Below are 18006 nucleotides of genomic sequence, written 5' to 3'. Positions count from 1 at the left end.
ACTTCAGGTTTTTATTTAAATAATATTTAAACCATGCCCTTGTTTGAGAAAATAAAAGCACTTCGAGTCCTTATTTGAAAATTTCACATATCTTTGCGTGTGGTTTATTAAAAGGTTGCAATACCAAAGTAAACTGAGCCATTTAAATAAGTGTCCTTAAGTAAGACATGTTTTAGAGTACATATAAAAAAGAGAAATACTTAAGTACTTGTCTTTAAATAAATCTACTTTAAAAATAGCAGTCTATTTTGGGTCATAAAAAATAAATAGCAAATAATTAAAAATTATTATGGGATCCATTCTCTTAAGTATTTGTGACTTATAATATGATGTTATTCTCACAGTAGCTCAAAGACCGTTATACTAGCAAAGTTCGTTAGATTGTTGAAGCTAATAGCGATAATTTTAGGTGAGTGTATAAAATTTTTATCTAGACAATGGCTAAGTGGCACCGATATCGACACGTGACACGACACACCAACACGTTACTTCTCAAAAATAGAGAATTCCCGATACGTTGTATTATCATGCACCTATAAAAATATCAATGGTGAGTTTCTTCTCATTGTATTCATGATTGGGCTTTTTTGGACTAGCTGTGTATATTAATGGTAGGGGTGGCTGAGTATATGACTTAAATAAATTTATGTTTTGGCCCTTAATTTAATGAAAATGCTTAAAATTAACCATGTGTGTGTTGAAATAGTGTATTGGACTACTATACTCGAGTGTCGCTAGTGTGTGCGGAGTACCGACCATACGTCGATCACATGTTAGAGAGTGTCGGGAAAGTGTCAGAGTGTCGGACACGACACGGAAGCCCCGAGAGAGTGTCAGTGCTTCCTATAGGAAGGGAACAAGAAGGATATGTATATGAAAGTGGACTTTAATGGCAAGGGAACACAAGGAAACAAAGAATAAAGAAGCTTTCGTAAATATGTCTGCAGTTTGATATTTCCTGCTGCTTTGCACTCCTCGTATGAAGTGATATTTGATAAATATACGTTTGGCTCTTCCATAGCGATTGCGGACTTGTTATCGCAAAATATCGGAGTCGGTTTCCTATGTGCTTCTCCAATTTCTTCTAGTATTGAGGCATAGTGCTTTATTAGTGGTCATATTGACTACGACATATTCAGCTTCGACTGTCGATTATTCCTCTGAGTGTTTTTTTTTTACGCCTAAGAGACTATTCTAGAACTCATAGCGAATGCATAGCCGGTAGTATTCTTCTTGTTGTTGACTGGACCTACCCAATCATTGTTGGTATAGCCAAAGAGCTTGGTAGTTGCATTTGGGCGATATCAAATTCCATAATATGAAGTTTCTCGTAAGTATCTTAGAATTCTCTCGGCAGCTCCAAAGTGAATTTGACTCGGACTCTGCATGAACCATGATAGTAGACTTATCGCGTGCATGATGCCTCATCGTGTAGTAGTGATATATAGTAGACTGCCAAATAATTTTCTATAGAGACAAGCATAACGTTTTTCTACTTCATCTTCCTTTAGTAATTTTTCATTTGCCACGAACAATGGAGCGACAATTTTGCAATCATCCATCTTGAAAATCTTCAGGAGGTTCTTGACATATTTCTTCTGTGAGATGAAAATCCTTCAATTTGGACGAATTTGATGTTGAGGAGGTAGTGCATCGAGCCCAAGCCTATCATCTTGAATGTCTTCCTCATTTCTTCTTTGAATTCTTGAATCATCTTCTCATTGTTTCCTATACATATGAGATCTTCTACATACAGAGAGACAACAAGAATGTCAGAATTACCTTGGTCTTTATATAGAGCATCTGCTTCCTCGTAAACTATGGTATGCTCTTTAGTCATGCTAAAAGCTAGAGTATTTTTTTTTTTTTCCGATAAAACTCTTCGGAACAGTACTTTACCCCTTTTTGACATTCCGACATAAAATGTGTATGCTCTTTGGTCATGCAACTTATATGACGTTTGAGCTAATAAATCGCATCAATTCCTTTGAAAAACGTTAGATAGCTTTTCGAGATAAATAAGACGACTCATCGCAGCCGAAATATCGTGCTTTGAGAGCACCTAAAAATTTCCACAAGACTCGTGGGTATGATTAATGACTATTCGAAAACCTAGCTTTTCCTCTTTCTATTGAGCGTGGCATGGGCAACGGTATACAGTTGAGTTTTCTGCAATATTTAATAGAGGATAGATTATGTAACAGTCTTTGGGAGACTTAAGACTAACAGTCTATTTTAGGCCACAAAAAAATAAATTATGGAATCCAATTTTTTAAAAATTTGTAACTCACAACGTATTGTTATTTTCATTACCAAAAATTATTATGCTAGTAAAGCCATATTTAAGAATGGTCTCTCTCCATTTCTCGACAAAGAAACAAGACCACAAGTGAGAAGCCAAGCATTTCTAGCCGGTGCTAGAACACACAGTGATCCCTGAAAAGTAAAATGGACTATTTTTTTTTTTATCCAAAATTGTTCATGTATTCTTTATAATGGTTCGTCACTCGTCCCTCAAACGTTCAAGGGCGGCAAAATTTGGGAATGCCGGACGGTCTAGAGACCCAAGAAGTGGCAACCACCGTGCCGTGGGCTGTCCTCGCCTCGTGATCTCGCGCTCATGCTCTCACGCAAGCGCCCCAGTCGTGACTCTCGAATTTGGATATGAGAGCCGCGAGACTCCCGCTCGTGCCGGTCGCCCTCCTCAATCAACCACCGGAAGGTGGTCTTGGGTCCATGAGACACGGCGATCACCATGCCTTGCGCAAACTCTCTCTATATTTATTTCCTTTTGTTTTTAGTTCGCGGCGTGGTTCGTACTTGACATCACAGAAGCGAGATCTACATCATACATGCAATTCAAAATGTGATATGTGTTTCCACACGAGCCAACTCAGTGCTCTACGACCCCAAAAAAAAAAATCAGTGCTCAAACGGTCAAATTTAATTGAAGGGCTTACCTCAGACTTTTATAAAGATGTACAATAATGGAGGGATGCTTTTTCATTTTCGGGCAAGTTTACATGGATCGTCGTTGTCGTTGTACCAAAATATCCCGTACGATGAAAGGTGAGCATAGCCATCGCCAACGGTCAATTCATCTTTACAATGTACGCAGAAATGTGGGGGGCATATGAAACAGACTCTCTGCAATTTTCTCCCCGCGCAGAGGGCATATCCGTAATTTGGAGCTATGGCCATTACCTTAATGACATGGAGTTATATCCTTCTTCCTACCACCATAGGTACGCGAGAGCAAACTTCTCTTCGACCAGAATCCGATTGACATGGAATCGGAGACGACCTCGGTCTGCCACGTGGTGGCCTTGCCTTACCCCGGCCGAGGCCACATCAACCCCATGATGAACCTCTGCAAGCTCCTCGTCTCCAAGAAGCCCGACATCCTCGTCACCTTCGTCGTCACGGAGGAGTGGCTCGGCTTCCTCGGCCCTGAGCTGAAGCCGGCCAACGTCCGCTTCGCCACTGTCCCCAATGTCGTACCGTCGGAGCTCCACCGAGCCGAGAACTTCATCGCCTTCTTCGAAGCTGTCCTCACGAAGCTGGAGGCTCCGGTGGAGCAGCTGCTGGACAGGCTGGAGCTGCCGGTGTCGGCCATTGTAGCGGACACGTACATGGCGTGGGCCGTTGGGGCCGGCAAGCGGAGGAACATCCCGGTGGCCACGCTGTGGACGATGTCGGCGTCGGTGTTTGCAGTTTTCCATCATTTCGAGATGCTTCAGCAGAAGGGCCATTTTCCGGTCGACTTGTCAGGTGCGCTTAAAAATTCACCATTAAAGTTGAAAGCAATACACTGTTTCGCATGTCCTTGATCTCCGAGGCGAGGCCATCGTAATTCGAGAAGGACCGCCTTTCAATGCGGCGGCAAGTGGCTTGATCATACCGAGATCGGATCTGTGCACATGGGTCGTCTTCTAAATTTGACGTTGGGCTGGGCTCCTGCGACTGGTTATGTTTTCTTGATTCTTGAATGGGAAACCAGTGATCGGATTCGCCTGTTTTTCTATCTTTTTCTTTGTTTGTGTGTTGGCAGAGAGGGGAGACGAGGAAGTTGACTACATTCCAGGAGTCGCTAAGATCCGCCTCGCAGATCTTCCTGCGATCTTGAACGAAAATGGGCGCCGGGTATTGGACGGAGTCCTGGAGTCCGTCGCCTGGGCCTCCAAGGCCGACTACTTCCTCTCCACCTCCTTCTACGAGCTCGAATCCCCTGTAATGGACGCCCTCCAATCTCGACTCCCAGCGCCCGCCTATTGCGTCGGCCCCACCATCCCCTTCTTGGACGGCGAGGGAGCCGGCGACGTGGCTTATCTCCGGTGGCTCGACTCTCAGCGTGGAGGGTCGGTCCTGTACGTCTCTTTCGGGAGCTTCCTCTCGGTGTCCAAGGCTCAGATGGAGGAGATGGTGGCCGGGGTGCGGGACAGCGGGGTGCGGTTCCTGTGGGTGGCGCGTGGGGAGACGTCGCTGATCGGAAGCGCATGCGCAGAGGACATTGGCCTGGTGGTGCCCTGGTGCGAGCAGCTAAAGGTCTTGTGCCACCCTTCGGTGGGCGGGTTCTGGACCCACTGCGGGTGGAATTCCACGCTGGAAGCCATCTACGCTGGGGTCCCCATGCTGACGTGTCCTATATTGATGGACCAAGTTCCCAACGGCAAGCAGATCGTGGAGGACTGGAAGATCGGGTTGAGGTTCAAGAAGGAATGCGGCGGCGGCAGCCACGACGGTGGTGTTGAGAATATGGTCACGCGGCAAGAAATTGCACGGCTGGTGAGAAAGCTCATGGATGTGGAGAGCAGCGAGGGGCGAGATATGAGGAAGAGAGCAAGAGAGATGCGAGAGTCATGCAGGCGGGCCGCGGCGAGAGGCGGGTCATCGGATCGGAACTTGGAAGAATTCATCGGTGATATTTCGAGGGCCGAATGAATCCAATTGAATGATTGATATGGTGGGGGTTAAGTTTGTTTTGTATTTCCAAACAACTATTTTATTTTGTTCCACCACACGTCAGGTTTGATTGAACATACGTACAAAAAAAAAAAAGTATCCGATTTACCTTTGATATATAGGGAAAAAGCCCTAACCAATCCACAATGAGACATGAAATAAGTATCGAGAATTATGTCAATTATCAAAAGAGAAATATGATTATGTAATAATATTTGGATGAGTAAAAAAAACAGACTGTTTTGTACCACACAAAATAAATAATTAATAATTATTGTATCCACTTCAAGAATCTGCGGCTCACATTATATTAATATTCTCATGGTCACCCAGACAACATTATGCTTACAAAGCATTTATCAAAATATGAATACTTAGATTTATTCTTTAAGACAGAGACCTACGTACTTCCTCTGTGTGGGATCTCTCACGCTAACATATGCTTCCCCACCATTGAGAATCAAATCTTCAAATCTTAAAAGTTAAGAGACAAAGTCTCATGATTTCCTTTGTCCTCATTATATTGCACCCCATGCCTCTATGTACTAAGCCAATCCAATGGATTTAGCTACATGTAGACACATGCGTACGTGAACTCCTAGAACACTTCGACCGTGAAGGAAATAGACTTTGCGTGGTGGTTGACCGGGTCGATGGCGGTCCTCCCGACGGCGGCGGCATGGCCGATTTGGTGGTGGGACGAGCTGCGATCTGTCGGGCCCGTTGAAGCTTGGATTAGGAAGAGCAATAACAAGCTTCCTTCGGCTAATATGGGATTGCGACCTTTCTCCTTTGGTATTTCAAGATCCTCGGTCGATCCGATGATATAATCAATTCACAAAGCGAAAAGTGACACCGAGATCTCAATTGAATTCACGTCCTTGAACTTTCTCTTTAATATTATTTTTTCGCATGTCGGACGTCCGACATCCATATCAGCAATTTTTGGCTAAAATTGACCAATCCTCAAAAGGTTTATCACTCAATTAGTATAATTGAAAAATATTTAGAATTGAATTGGTATAAATACAATAGCATTTTGGGAAAGGCACAAATGTGCTAGAAAGAATTTAGAAAAGGCCAAAAAAGGCTTATCAAGAAATCGAAAAAGTTTGCGCTTCCGAAGATTTTATTATTTATTGATAGAGTAACATTATGTTGGAAAAATTCCAAACAAGGGTTCAAAGTGTTATTATTTTATCAAATAAGGGCTTAAAGTGAACTTTGTTTTAAATGATGGCCCGAAGTAGCGTGATAGATTCAAATAAGGGCCCGAAATGGCCACAGAGTCTCAAAAAAGGGCCTAACCTAAAGGATATTTTCGTCATTTCACCTTTTTGATTTTTTTAACCTTTTTCTTTGTTTTTTTTTTCCCTTTTTTTCTTTTTTTAGTTAAAAAAGAAATTAAAAAATTGAAAATAAAAAAAAGGAACAAACACAGGCGGGCCGCCGCCCCACCGTCGGACGGGTCCGGATCAAACGGAGGAAGAAGAAGCCAAGGCATTGATTGAAGTTAAGAGAATCAATGGCGAGTGGAGAAGAGAAGAAGAGGAAGACGAAGGATTTGTACGCGGTCCTGGGGTTGAGCAAGGAACGCACAGCTTTCAGAGCTGAGGGACGCTTTTATAAGAAACTCCCTCCGGTTAGAATTACAACGAAGTCTTTTCATTCTGGTCTTCTTTCGAACTAGATGCTCTTTTAATGATAACATGCAAAAAAACAAGTTCGCGGAATCCTCAAAATCCTTCTCCATCATTTACATTCCAATGAAGAACCCGAACATGGTGATTTGGCCAAATAGGAACATCCCTCGAACCATCGGTTCTTTCCTAGGCCGATGAAATTGTTAGTGTGCAATGAAGACAAATGGAGCAGCAAGACGACGATCTCAGGATAGGAAAGAGGGTCGCCGGAAGAACTACGGGAGCGACCCCGCCGGCCTTCGCCGATACCCCCACTGGTGATGGAGCGGCAGCGCTTTTGTCTCTCTCTCTCTTTTTATATATATATAAAGGAAAAGGAAAAGACAAGGAAAAAAAGAAAAAAATGACAAAAATATCCTTGAGATCGGGTCTTTTTTTTAGACTTCATTGCCACGTTAGGCTCTTATTCGACACAAAGTTCACTTCGGACCCTTATTTGAGGGAAAAAAAAGTACTTCAGACCCTTATTTGAAATGATATTCACTTCGGACCCTCATTTGAGGAAAAAAAAAAGGCACTTCAAGCCCTTATTTGAAATAAGATTCACTTCGAGCCCTTATTTGAGAAAATGAAAGCATTTCAGGTCCTTATTTTAAATTTTTCCTATTATGTTTACCAATACTACGGATAAAGATCAAACTTAATTAAGATAAAATGTTTAATTTGGCCAAATATTGATTAAGCATAGCGTGAGGAAGTGGTAACGTGTTAAAAATGGCACGGTCTTCTTAGTTATTTATTTGGTAATTTTCTAAGCATTCTTGTCAATAGACCATTTTCCGTTGGTACTTTTGTTTTTTTTTTTTTTTGGTCGGATGTAAGTAGTGGTATGCCCTTGTCACTGTGTGCTAGACCTTCTCTATCTTGCATTAGGGGGAATAGAAATCATATCGAGACTCGAAATTACATGATCTTTTATGATATAAAAATTCATATTTTCTTATTATTACTTAAACCACCTTGCCCACCGGCCTTGGCCTATTTTGGTAAGGACAGGACCGTGGTCGTCCTTTTCCGGGTGAGGAGACCCAAGGCAGAGAGTCGAACCCACCACATAGGCTTTTTCCTTAGTACTTAATGGCATGATAGAAAAGCGTTAAAAGACTAATTTTATTTTTTTAAATTGTGAGAAATTTTCACATAAGAGCTTGAAATGTCATTATTTTGTTAAATAAGAATCTGGAGTAGAGCTTGTTTCAAATAATGACTTAAAATGTCCTGCTTTTTCAAAAATGTCTAACTAATTGTATTTTCGTAATTTTCATTCTTTGAAATTCTTCTCATTTTTTATTTTTCCTTTCTTTTTCCCCTTTTTTTTTTCCTTCCTTTTCGCCGGTTATTGGTCTCCGGTGATGGCCGAGCACTTGCGAGGGTTGGGCGAGGCAATCCCTCACCCGATCTTGTGAGGGCCGACCTCCCTAGTCATGGGCGAGGGTCGCCTAGCACGCGGCCGGTGAGGGCCCGGTCGAGGCGAACCTCATTGATAGAAACACAAAAAAAAGAAGAAGGGAAAAATGAAAAGAAAAAAGAAAAAATGCAAAAGAATTAAATGACGAATGCCTCTTATTAGGCTATTTTTAAAATAATAGAGGTATTTCAAGCTTATTGATTGAAACAAGATTTATTTCATGCCTTTATCCGAAAAATATGACATTTCAACCCTTATTAGAGTGGAGCAAAAAAAAAAAAAACTTTTTTTGGAATTTTCTCTTAATTTGTCGCAGGGCAACGGCTACTCGCGTCTGCGCGACTATCGATGCTTACTTTCAAATATTTTCTGTCCCTCCCTGGCCGTGCGTGGCCAGTGCTCACAAAAAGAGGAGGGAAAGGGAAAAGCAGACTCTCTCTCTCTCTCTCTCTCTTCGTGCTTCAGATTTCAATTATTAAAGTTTTTACATTGTAATCCTCCATCATCATCGCAACTCCCACCCACCTCCTCCTTCTATCATAGCAGTTTGAAATCTCCCTCTTTCTCTCTCTAGAAAGAGAAAGGAAAGGGGAAAAAAGCGGACTCTTTTCCAACACTCTGCAACAGGGGCCAAGGCTTCTCGGATAAGAGGAATCCTTCGCATTTTCGATCAAGAAACGCAGATGGGGTTTCTTATTTGGCTTTTCTCTGCGACATTTGTAGGAGCTCTCGTTAGCGACGGGTCTCTTGCTTTGACTCAGGATGGTATGACACCCATTTGCTTTCTGAGCTTCTGTTCTTGGGCTTCTGCTGGTCTTCTTGTTTGTTTCCCTTGGTTTCCTTTGAGCTGAGTAAAAGGGGAAGATAAAGAAGAGAAGCTTGAGATTTCGGGTTCCTTTTGCGGGTCTGTTTGAAGTGGAATATTCAAGATTCTTTCTTTTTGCATTTTCACCTTACATTTTGCGGCATTCGTTGTTGGGGTGTTTCGGGTCGACTTTCGCCGTGAATCTTGAGCCGCCAAGACATTGGCTTGTGGGTGCTTTTGGCACTTTTATGCAACGAATTAGGTGCGGGAACACGTTTAAGATCTTTTCGATTTCAGGTGTTACGTTGTTGGAATTGAGGGCCACTCTGAATGACACCAAGAACTTGCTCAGCAACTGGCGAGCTACCGACCAATCTCCCTGTAAATGGACCGGCATATCTTGTCATCCGGATGAGAGAGTCCGCACCATGTACTCGCATCAGTTTGTCTTATTTACTGTGCGGTTGAATCCAAGTTCTTGAATTCTCTCTTTCTAAGTCTAATTTATGTTTCCGAATCTGGGCATTTCAGAAATCTTCCTTACCAGCAATTAGGGGGGATTATATCTCCCAGCATTGGCAAGCTTAGCAGATTGCAAAGACTGTGAGTTAAATAAAGCCCATTGTCTCTAGAGAACTGTAGAAACAGTAGTAATTCAAACAACTGAAAGATGTTATTTTGTGATAGAGCACTTCACTCGAATAGCCTGCACGGTACCATTCCAAGTGAGATTGCCAACTGTGAAGAACTTAGAGCATTGTAAGCGCGAAATGTGTTTTTCTGAGTTGTGAAGTTTCACGGTTTCTTGCATTCTTCATCTGCTATGATTAATGCTTCTAAGCTCTGTCAATTTTTTATTTAGGTACTTGCGAGCTAATTATCTTCAAGGAGGCATTCCGTCGGCCATTGGGAACCTCTCGTCTCTCAACATCCTGTAAACTTACTGTCTATTGTTGGTTATTCTATTTTGCTCTTATTCTGCCTTTCTTGTGGAGGCATCACAAGTTTGGTTTGCTCCTCAACCACGTACATGCTAAATACACTAATGTCCAAATATCCTCCTGAGCATAAGAATTGGATGTAGGGATTTATCAAGCAATTCACTTAAGGGAGCCATACCTGCATCTCTTGGCCGTCTTACGCGACTTCATAGCTTGTACGTTCATTCATTATGACTGTAGAACTTCCTAGAGTTTCATATTGCAACTCTCTCATTGGTAATTCTAACTGGTGCTTAACACCAATCGATTTTCAGGAACTTGTCAACCAACTTCTTCTCAGGTGAAATCCCTGATGTTGGAGTTCTCAGCACTTTTGGACACAGTTCGTAAGTAACTAGACTAAAGTCTCTGACATGCTAATAGTTCATTTAAGAAGTATTGTGTTTGATATGCAAGCACATGCAGTTACCAAGTTAAATGATCTCGTCTCCTGCAACAATGAGTCAAGTGTCTTTCATGTATGCAATAAAAGAAATGAATGAGGGGGGCAAAAATGTACTTGAAATTAGCAGCAATGAGCATTGTGTGACTTAGATAATTCAGGGTAATTTCTATGAAGTGGAGGAGTGTTCTGCCGCTCACCGAGGTTGAAAGATTTCTATTATGCATGGTAATGGAGATGCTTTTCTGCACTATCCAAGCAATAAAAAATGTGTTAGCTGCGGATTTTCAATGTGGTTTCACCTCTCATAGTTACCACCACTAAATATGGTGGACTTGAAAATTATACGTACAAATGCAGATATATGCCACATGATACTCAGTCCTCTGGCCGGGTTGACCTTGGTCAGCCATTTATATGCTTTAGACTCTGTCCATTGAAACATGGTTCTCAAACTGTGCGTTATCTTTTGCAGATTTACTGGAAATTTAGATCTTTGTGGCCAACAAGTGCAGAAGCCATGTCGAACCTCGATGGGATTTCCTGCAGTGCTGCCACATGCTGAGAGTGACGAGGCATCCGGTAACACTCATAGTGTGATTAATAGCTCTTTAGGAGGAAGAGAGATGTTATTTCGATAAGAATATGTTAATGCTGCAAGGTATTCATGAATAACATACTTGGTTTAATTGCAGTCCCTGCTAAGCGATCTTCACATTACATGAAAGGAGTTTTGATTGGTGCCATGTCCATGATGGGTCTTGCACTTGTCATGCTTTTGGCTTTCCTATGGGTTTGTTTGCTAACAAAGAAGGAAAGGGCAGCAAAGAGATATAAAGAAGTTAAAAAACAAGTCGAACCAGAAGCAAGTAAAATTCAATCTCTTGAAATTCAATGTATGCCATTTCTATGTAACTTCTTGCTGTACTGAAACCTCATTCTTCTACAGGCACGAAGCTTATTACTTTCCATGGAGATCTTCCTTATCCCTCGTGCGAAATAATAGAGAAGCTCGAGTCTCTTGATGAAGAGGATGTGGTGGGATCTGGAGGATTTGGCACTGTATACAGAATGGTAATGAATGATTGTGGGACATTTGCTGTTAAAAGGATTGACAGAAGTCGTGAAGGATCCGATCAAGTATTTGAAAGGGAGTTAGAGATACTGGGCAGCATCAAGCACATAAATTTGGTGAACCTGCGTGGATACTGCAGGCTCCCTGCAACAAAGCTTCTTATCTATGATTACTTAGCCATGGGAAGCTTAGATGATCTCTTGCATGGTATGTGACATTTGCTAGACCTCAAAACTTAATCATCTCTTCTCCAAGCCATATTCAGAACTGATTAGGCTGCAAAGGGTGCATTTTTGGCTATTCTTCAGGATTTATGTGGGTCATCTCTTTTGTCATTTCATTTGTCTCATCTCCATCCCTCTGATTTTTTCTGTCCCAGTACACGGGGAAGCACAACCCTTGGAATGGACTTCTCGACTGAAAATTGCTTTAGGTTCAGCTCGAGGGCTTGCATATTTGCACCATGACTGCTGTCCTAAGATCGTGCATCGAGATATAAAGTCCAGCAACATTCTTTTAGATGAAAACTTGGAGCCCCACGTCTCTGATTTTGGACTTGCCAAGCTTCTGGTAGATGAAGAAGCACACGTTACAACTGTAGTTGCTGGCACTTTTGGTTATCTTGCACCTGGTTAGTATCTCTCCTTGTTACTCCATTCATAAAGCAAAAGAACTTATTAGTCCGGCCCTTTTATTTATAGTGCGGATGATAGGTGCTTTAGTACATATTTTATCATGCGTGTTTTGCACGTAGATATCAGGCATGAAATGCATGACTCTGGAAATTTGCATCGTCTAAACAGCATTATTTTTATGGTTATATCATGAAATGTATATGTCTTCTGAATATTTTGTCGTATGTTTCACTGGTTTTCTGCCAAGTTAGCCTAAACTGTAGTTTGTCCACTAATAACTTTTTGATAACAAATGATGGTGCACCTAATTATTCTGGTAGTTCGATGATTGCCTTTAGTTGTCAACTAATTCTCCTTAAATATTTTAATTGGAATGCTTACAACATCTTCTGAGCACACCATGCTGAGTTAGTTCTCATACTACGGACATGGGATGAGCAAGTATCTGAATCTTCTAGTAATTAATGCTCACGTTGAGATAGCATGGGACGAACTGATGCCCAATGAAAATGCATCGTGGCAAGTTCCTGCTTATTTAGTCCCGTGACTTTTGGTTCCTAATTAGCAGCAGAATCCTGCATATTGTCATGTCTTGTTTGCTCTATTGCTTGCTTAGCTTCATTTTGCTTTCTGAAATTAGGCTCTGTAACTATCAGTTGGAAATCAGAATCTTATAGTACATATTAAACTACAAGTTATGTGATAATTTTGCGATCAAGGCTTTCTAGTTAGTGCAATATATATATACCTAGCACTTCTTTTGACAAACTCTCACCGGTTAGGTTGTGACTATTTGGCAATCAGAGTATCTTCAAAGTGGAATAGCTACTGAGAAGTCAGATGTGTACAGCTTTGGAGTTCTGTTGTTGGAGATTGTAACTGGAAAGAGACCAACTGATCCATGTTTTGTGAAGAAAGGCTTGAATGTTGTTGGATGGGTGAGCTTTCTTGATACCTTCTTTGTCCAAAAACTCGAGAAAAGATTACTACTTACTACTGTGTTCTTAATTGCATTTAATGCGTGTAGATAAGTAATGTGTTTCATTTGCAGATGAACACCCTATTGAGAGAGAACAGGCTGGAAGATGTCTTGGATAAGAGATGCCCCGGTGCCGATGCTGAAACTGTAGAAGCAATTCTTGATATAGCTACCAGGTGCACCGATGCAGTCCCAGATGAACGGCCATCAATGAACCAGGTGTTGCAGTTGCTTGAGCAAGAGGTTATGTCACCTTGCCCCAGCGACTTCTACGAGTCACATTCTGATTACTGCTGAATGGCAAGTTAGATGATTGTCACTTCTGGCAACTTGCTTGGATGCTTTGTTGTGCTGTCAATTTTCCCCTCTCTTTGGGGCCTGTAAATTATGTTCTTGAATGCAGTCTAGTGTATGATTCCTTGCAAAGGTAGGCTGGATGTTCAATTTCTCTTTGTTTCCTAAGGATATGGGAACAATATGGAAAGCCTGTCAAGCCGAAGGATTGCTACCTTTCTGAGGGTAGCATGATTCCTCCATCAATTTTTGAAGGTTGACTTGCAGAGTTGGATTGTAGAGTTATTTGAAGCAGTGGAAAAGATATCAACGTTAATATGCTCTACATTCTACAACCTCTGACCCAAGATCTTGCTATTATATCACTTGAGCAGCACCAAACAAAAGCAATGTTTCTTTCTCTATGCCATTGCTGAGGGAGAGTGACATTTCCAGCCTATCCAGTTTCTCAGTGGCAGCAGCACGAAGTTTTATACTCCGGTGTCCGAACGACGCACAACAGAGACTAAGGGTCTGTTTGGCGGTGATTCCGATTCTCTGTTTCTGTTCCTAGAAACAAAAAAAGATCAGAAGCATGTTTGGTAATGGCAAAAAAAATGATTTTGATTCTGGTCCCGGGAACACTTTTGGACCACTTTTGAGAAGCAAAAAAAAGATGATTCCGGTGTTTTGGAACACTTTTGGGGATCACTTTTTTACACAATATACTTATGACTTATTCCTCATACTTATAATTAAAATTTTAATATAAAATGGTATTATTTTAAAAAAAGTCCACGTGGATTTTCAACTTTACATAAATTAAAATAAATTAAAATAAATTAAAATTTAATTTTAAAAATTGCTAAAAACTAATTTTCTTAAATTAAAAATTTTATTTAAGGAAAATTTAATAAAAAAATTTAAAAATTTAAGAAATGGGGGAAATAAAAAATATTTAGATTTTTAATTTAATAATTAAAAAATAATTAAAAAATTTAGATTGAAAATAGCTAAAATTTTAAAAAAAAATTCTCGTCACCAGATTCTTCCCCTCCCCCTCCCCCTTTTTTTCTTAAAAAATTAGTTTTTTTGTAAAATTTTAAGCCTATTTTTAAATTCAAGTTAAATTTATATTTATATTTAAAAAATTAGTTTTTAGAAAATTTTTAAATCTAATTTATTTTTTATATTAAGGGACCTCTAATACGCATTTTTTTTTTGAATTTTTAGCTATTTTATTTTTAATTCTAATTAAGTTTTATTTTTTATTTCCTATTATGTTTTTTCAACTTTTATCTTTTTTTTTTTTTACTAAAGATTGGACCCAACCCTCCGCGTCGTCAACTAAATTTCCATTTTTTCTCCATTTTTTGAGCCGCACAAAAATTTTGTCAAGTCGGGTGAAGCAAAAATCAATGTAGTTGAGTTGCGTGTCTTGTAAGCTTGCACGATGTGTAATTACAAGAGTGTAAAACTATAGGCGGTTGCACAATGAGGAGCTTTTCTTTCATTTTTTATTTGGGTAATTAATCTAATAGTCACGAGAAATAATAACAAACAAATGATTTAGACAAATTATGTAAATGTAATATGAATTACTTTTCAAACAATATAAACGACTACATACTCATGAAAAATCGACAAACAAATTGGGAACGGAAATTTTGTTACTTTTTCTTTTCTTCTTTTTTGCTCCATAATCACTATTTGATTATTTTCCCTCTTTGCCATCAAATGTGATTATATAATTATTTGATTTAAATGAAAAATTAGGAACGGAAATTTTGTGCAGCTACCAAACGCGTTTCTATTCTAGGAACAAAAATTTTAAACATTTACCAAACGCATTTTGATTCTCAAAAAATCATCCAGGGAACGGAATCAAAAAAAGTGATTTTGATCAGTATCATTTTTTTGGAACAGAATCACCGCCAAACAGACCCTAACATGGAAAGCTTCTTCCGAAAATGAGAAACATAAGATGGCTGGTGACCTCTCACTAATAAGGTGATGAAAGATGGTTTGTAAAAATCTCATCTGCAGAAGATCTGGTCATGTGAAAGTCAACTGAGATACATCCGGGGTTTGAAAAACTTTCTAATTGAGCTGGCATTGCTAATCTAACACTAGAAACTCATTTTGTTTTTTTTTCCAAACATCTCAATCAGTGAAAAGACCAAACCAGCCTCCATCTGAATCTTCTCTAGTTTCTTGTATGAAGGGTATCTTCATCTCCCTGACATAACTCAAAAAACCATTTCCATCCTTTATCTCAACCTGAGGGAGAGGATGACAGACCATACATTGAAAAAGGGCAGTGGCAAAGTAGCCACAAATGTGTCCGGATCACTGACATCCGTGGCGGGAGGAGTCCCCATTTGCACCAACATTCATTGCGATGTCTCAGGATGAAGAACAGGTGAAGCCCTTAGAACAGTCGTCCGTTCAATCGCACGATCACCTAGAATTCATGTCCAGCAATGCAGGAGTCTGCAAACTCCATCAAGCAGGACATTTTCGAATTCGACATACTGACTTTCAAGCAACTTTTCCCCGCCAATGTCCGAGGATTGGCCACTTGCGTCAGGCATGGGCCCGTGCCATGGTTAATGGGGGCTCAAGGGAAGCATAATTTGCGCAGCCAGCGTCTCATCATGTCTAAGCATTGCGGCATACACATGAACTGCAAAAGGGTCATGACTCTACAAAAAATTGGACATAAATTGCTCTTCATTGATCGCGAAACCAAAGCTTGAAAGTTCATATCAGCCATCTCCTGCACCATTTCTGGGCACAAAAGAGCAACGTCAGATAGATCGACACAAGCCAAAATCGCTCTAGATATGACCATTAACACGTCTCGAGATGACTCAAATTTTACATGTTTGAATACAAAGTCAAAGTCTTGGCGGTCCAAGGAATCTTTCGTCGATGACAGACTCAAAAAACAGAAAGCCCCGATTTCAGCAGACGGGGAAGGAGGGGAGGGCTATTGGGTCGATCCGACTTCATTTTCGGGTCCAATGGTCCATTTGATTTCTAGACATGTGTATACTTCTTCGGTCCACGAAAAAATTACCAAAAAAGTGATAAACTTTTCAATTATGTCAATTTAGTTTTGAATATTCCAATTTTGTTAATTTAATCCTAAACATTTTGAGGATTTATCAATTTAGTCCTACCGAAATATTTTGACTGCAAATTAATGACGTGACGATTTAGTCAAATCTTGTTGTTCTACGTGACTTGGCTGGCGCCGACATTGATAATATCTTTTTTTCAATTCTTTTAGAATTTTGAATTGCTTCTGATGCCCTCGCTTGGATCCGACGAGGGTGTCGTGGCCCTAGTAGGCAAATGGGCGAGGGCATCTTGGACCTAAGCAAGGGTTAACACCCTCATCTGTGATCGACGAGGGCCACAACGCCCTTACTCGGACCAAGCGAGGGTTGGTCCGCGACCTCCCCAACCTAGGGCTAGGAAAACAAGGAAATAAAAAGAAAACAATAAATAATAACAAATTTTTTTGAAAGAATTAAAAAAATTAAAAAATTATCAATGTCAACGATTTTCAGTCAAAATTGATCGGAATGACTAAATTGACATATCACCAAGATGTTTAAGACTAAATTGATAAACCATAAAGAGATTTAGGACTAAATTGATAAATCATTAATGAGCTTAAGATAAAATTGACATAATTAAAAGGTTTACGATTAAATTGACAAAATTACTGTAATTTTTGGACTTCTTGTAAGTAATTTTCTCACGAACCCACCGAGAAAGTTGTGAAAGTACGTGATTCGAGGCTAACAAATGCACGTGCACATGTGCATGTGCATGTGCATGTGCATGGGGTTGCATGGCTGAGTCCCTACTAAAAGTTAGTACTTAATCTTCTGGGCACGACTACAAAGAAACTAATTTACACGGATCTGATGATCTTTCGTCAAAATGTGCAGGTAATAATGAACAAGACTGAAATTTGCACACCTACCGAAAGATCCCCGTGGCCTTGAACTAATACTTTACCCAGTTTGTCATCTGAAGATCTAAGGCGCGAACATAGTTATAAATGTTAGGATGATGATGTGAGTGAGTTGTGTTAAAAAAAAATCTCACATCAAAGAACTTGTGTAGTGTAGAGCAGTTAATATATCATAGTTGATCCATGACTTGCTATTTTAAGCCTTTGCGTGAAGGTGGCTATTGACGGGCTCGGATTTGAGCTTCATTTTGGCGATCTCTTTGGTGAAGTTATCATGCTTCTACTGCGGTGTGCTTTAACCTTTTGAGTAAAGGTATAGTCCAAATCCTAGTCCATATTAGAATTTATCTGCCTCACTTGCAAGAAAAAGAATTGAAAATTTTCACGATTAATATATGAGAGAAAGAAGGAATAAAGATCCATTTCAAATAGAGAAAAGTTTTCCTGGCAGTACTGTCAAGAACGGTACAATCTCACCAGTAGATTCACACATAATCATCGCATGTTTTGTATAAAGCACTCGTTGATTAGGATATCGTGTGACCATAAATAATTGACGGTGTTGTGTCGGACTATTAGGCTGGCAGCTTCTTTCCAAATATTGGTATCCATGGAGAAAATTTGAAAAAAAAAAAAACACTTTATAACAAGCCATAATCCAAAAACGAGCCCAAATTTGTTTCAACAGAAAGTCAACACCTAAATTTCAACGTCACTTGGTTGGTTACGACTTACGACAAACTCGTCCACTCTCAAGTTCTATTTATGAAGTGACTCTGCATCCTCCTCAGC

At 40.2% G+C, this 18006-nt stretch overlaps 2 protein-coding genes across 3 annotated transcripts; both read left to right on the top strand.

Annotated features, from left to right (window-relative positions):
• The first annotated feature begins 3109 nt into the window (after window positions 1–3109).
• On the top strand, window positions 3110–5047 carry LOC115741562 (UDP-glycosyltransferase 87A1-like). The gene is made up of 2 exons (XM_030675533.2): window positions 3110–3771; window positions 4052–5047. The coding sequence occupies exons 1-2, from the start codon at window positions 3288–3290 to the stop codon at window positions 4939–4941; spliced, it is 1374 nt and encodes a 457-aa protein (XP_030531393.1). The 5' UTR covers window positions 3110–3287; the 3' UTR covers window positions 4942–5047.
• A 3445-nt stretch (window positions 5048–8492) lies between these two features.
• LOC115741561 (LRR receptor-like serine/threonine-protein kinase FEI 2) lies at window positions 8493–13575 on the top strand. 2 transcript variants are annotated; one of them, XR_004015480.2, is made up of 13 exons: window positions 8493–8838; window positions 9176–9308; window positions 9410–9481; window positions 9566–9637; window positions 9741–9812; window positions 9963–10034; window positions 10134–10205; window positions 10737–10843; window positions 10957–11130; window positions 11211–11543; window positions 11716–11967; window positions 12754–12909; window positions 13023–13164. XR_004015480.2 is itself a non-coding variant. In XM_030675532.2 (13 exons), exons 1-13 carry the CDS (start codon window positions 8757–8759, stop codon window positions 13245–13247), a joined length of 1800 nt encoding a protein of 599 aa, XP_030531392.1. In that variant the 5' UTR covers window positions 8497–8756; the 3' UTR covers window positions 13248–13575. The 2 variants fall into 2 exon arrangements, 1 of the variants encoding a protein (XP_030531392.1); XM_030675532.2 differs by having other exon boundaries at window positions 8497–8838; window positions 12776–12909; window positions 13023–13575.
• The last annotated feature ends 4431 nt before the right edge of the window (window positions 13576–18006 follow it).

The sequence above is a fragment of the Rhodamnia argentea genome, chromosome 6, assembly GCF_020921035.1.
Source record: "Rhodamnia argentea isolate NSW1041297 chromosome 6, ASM2092103v1, whole genome shotgun sequence".
In the NCBI taxonomy this organism is placed as follows: domain Eukaryota; kingdom Viridiplantae; phylum Streptophyta; class Magnoliopsida; order Myrtales; family Myrtaceae; genus Rhodamnia; species Rhodamnia argentea.
Note: the sequence above shows the minus strand (reverse complement) of the source record. Positions and strands in the feature narration are given on the sequence as shown.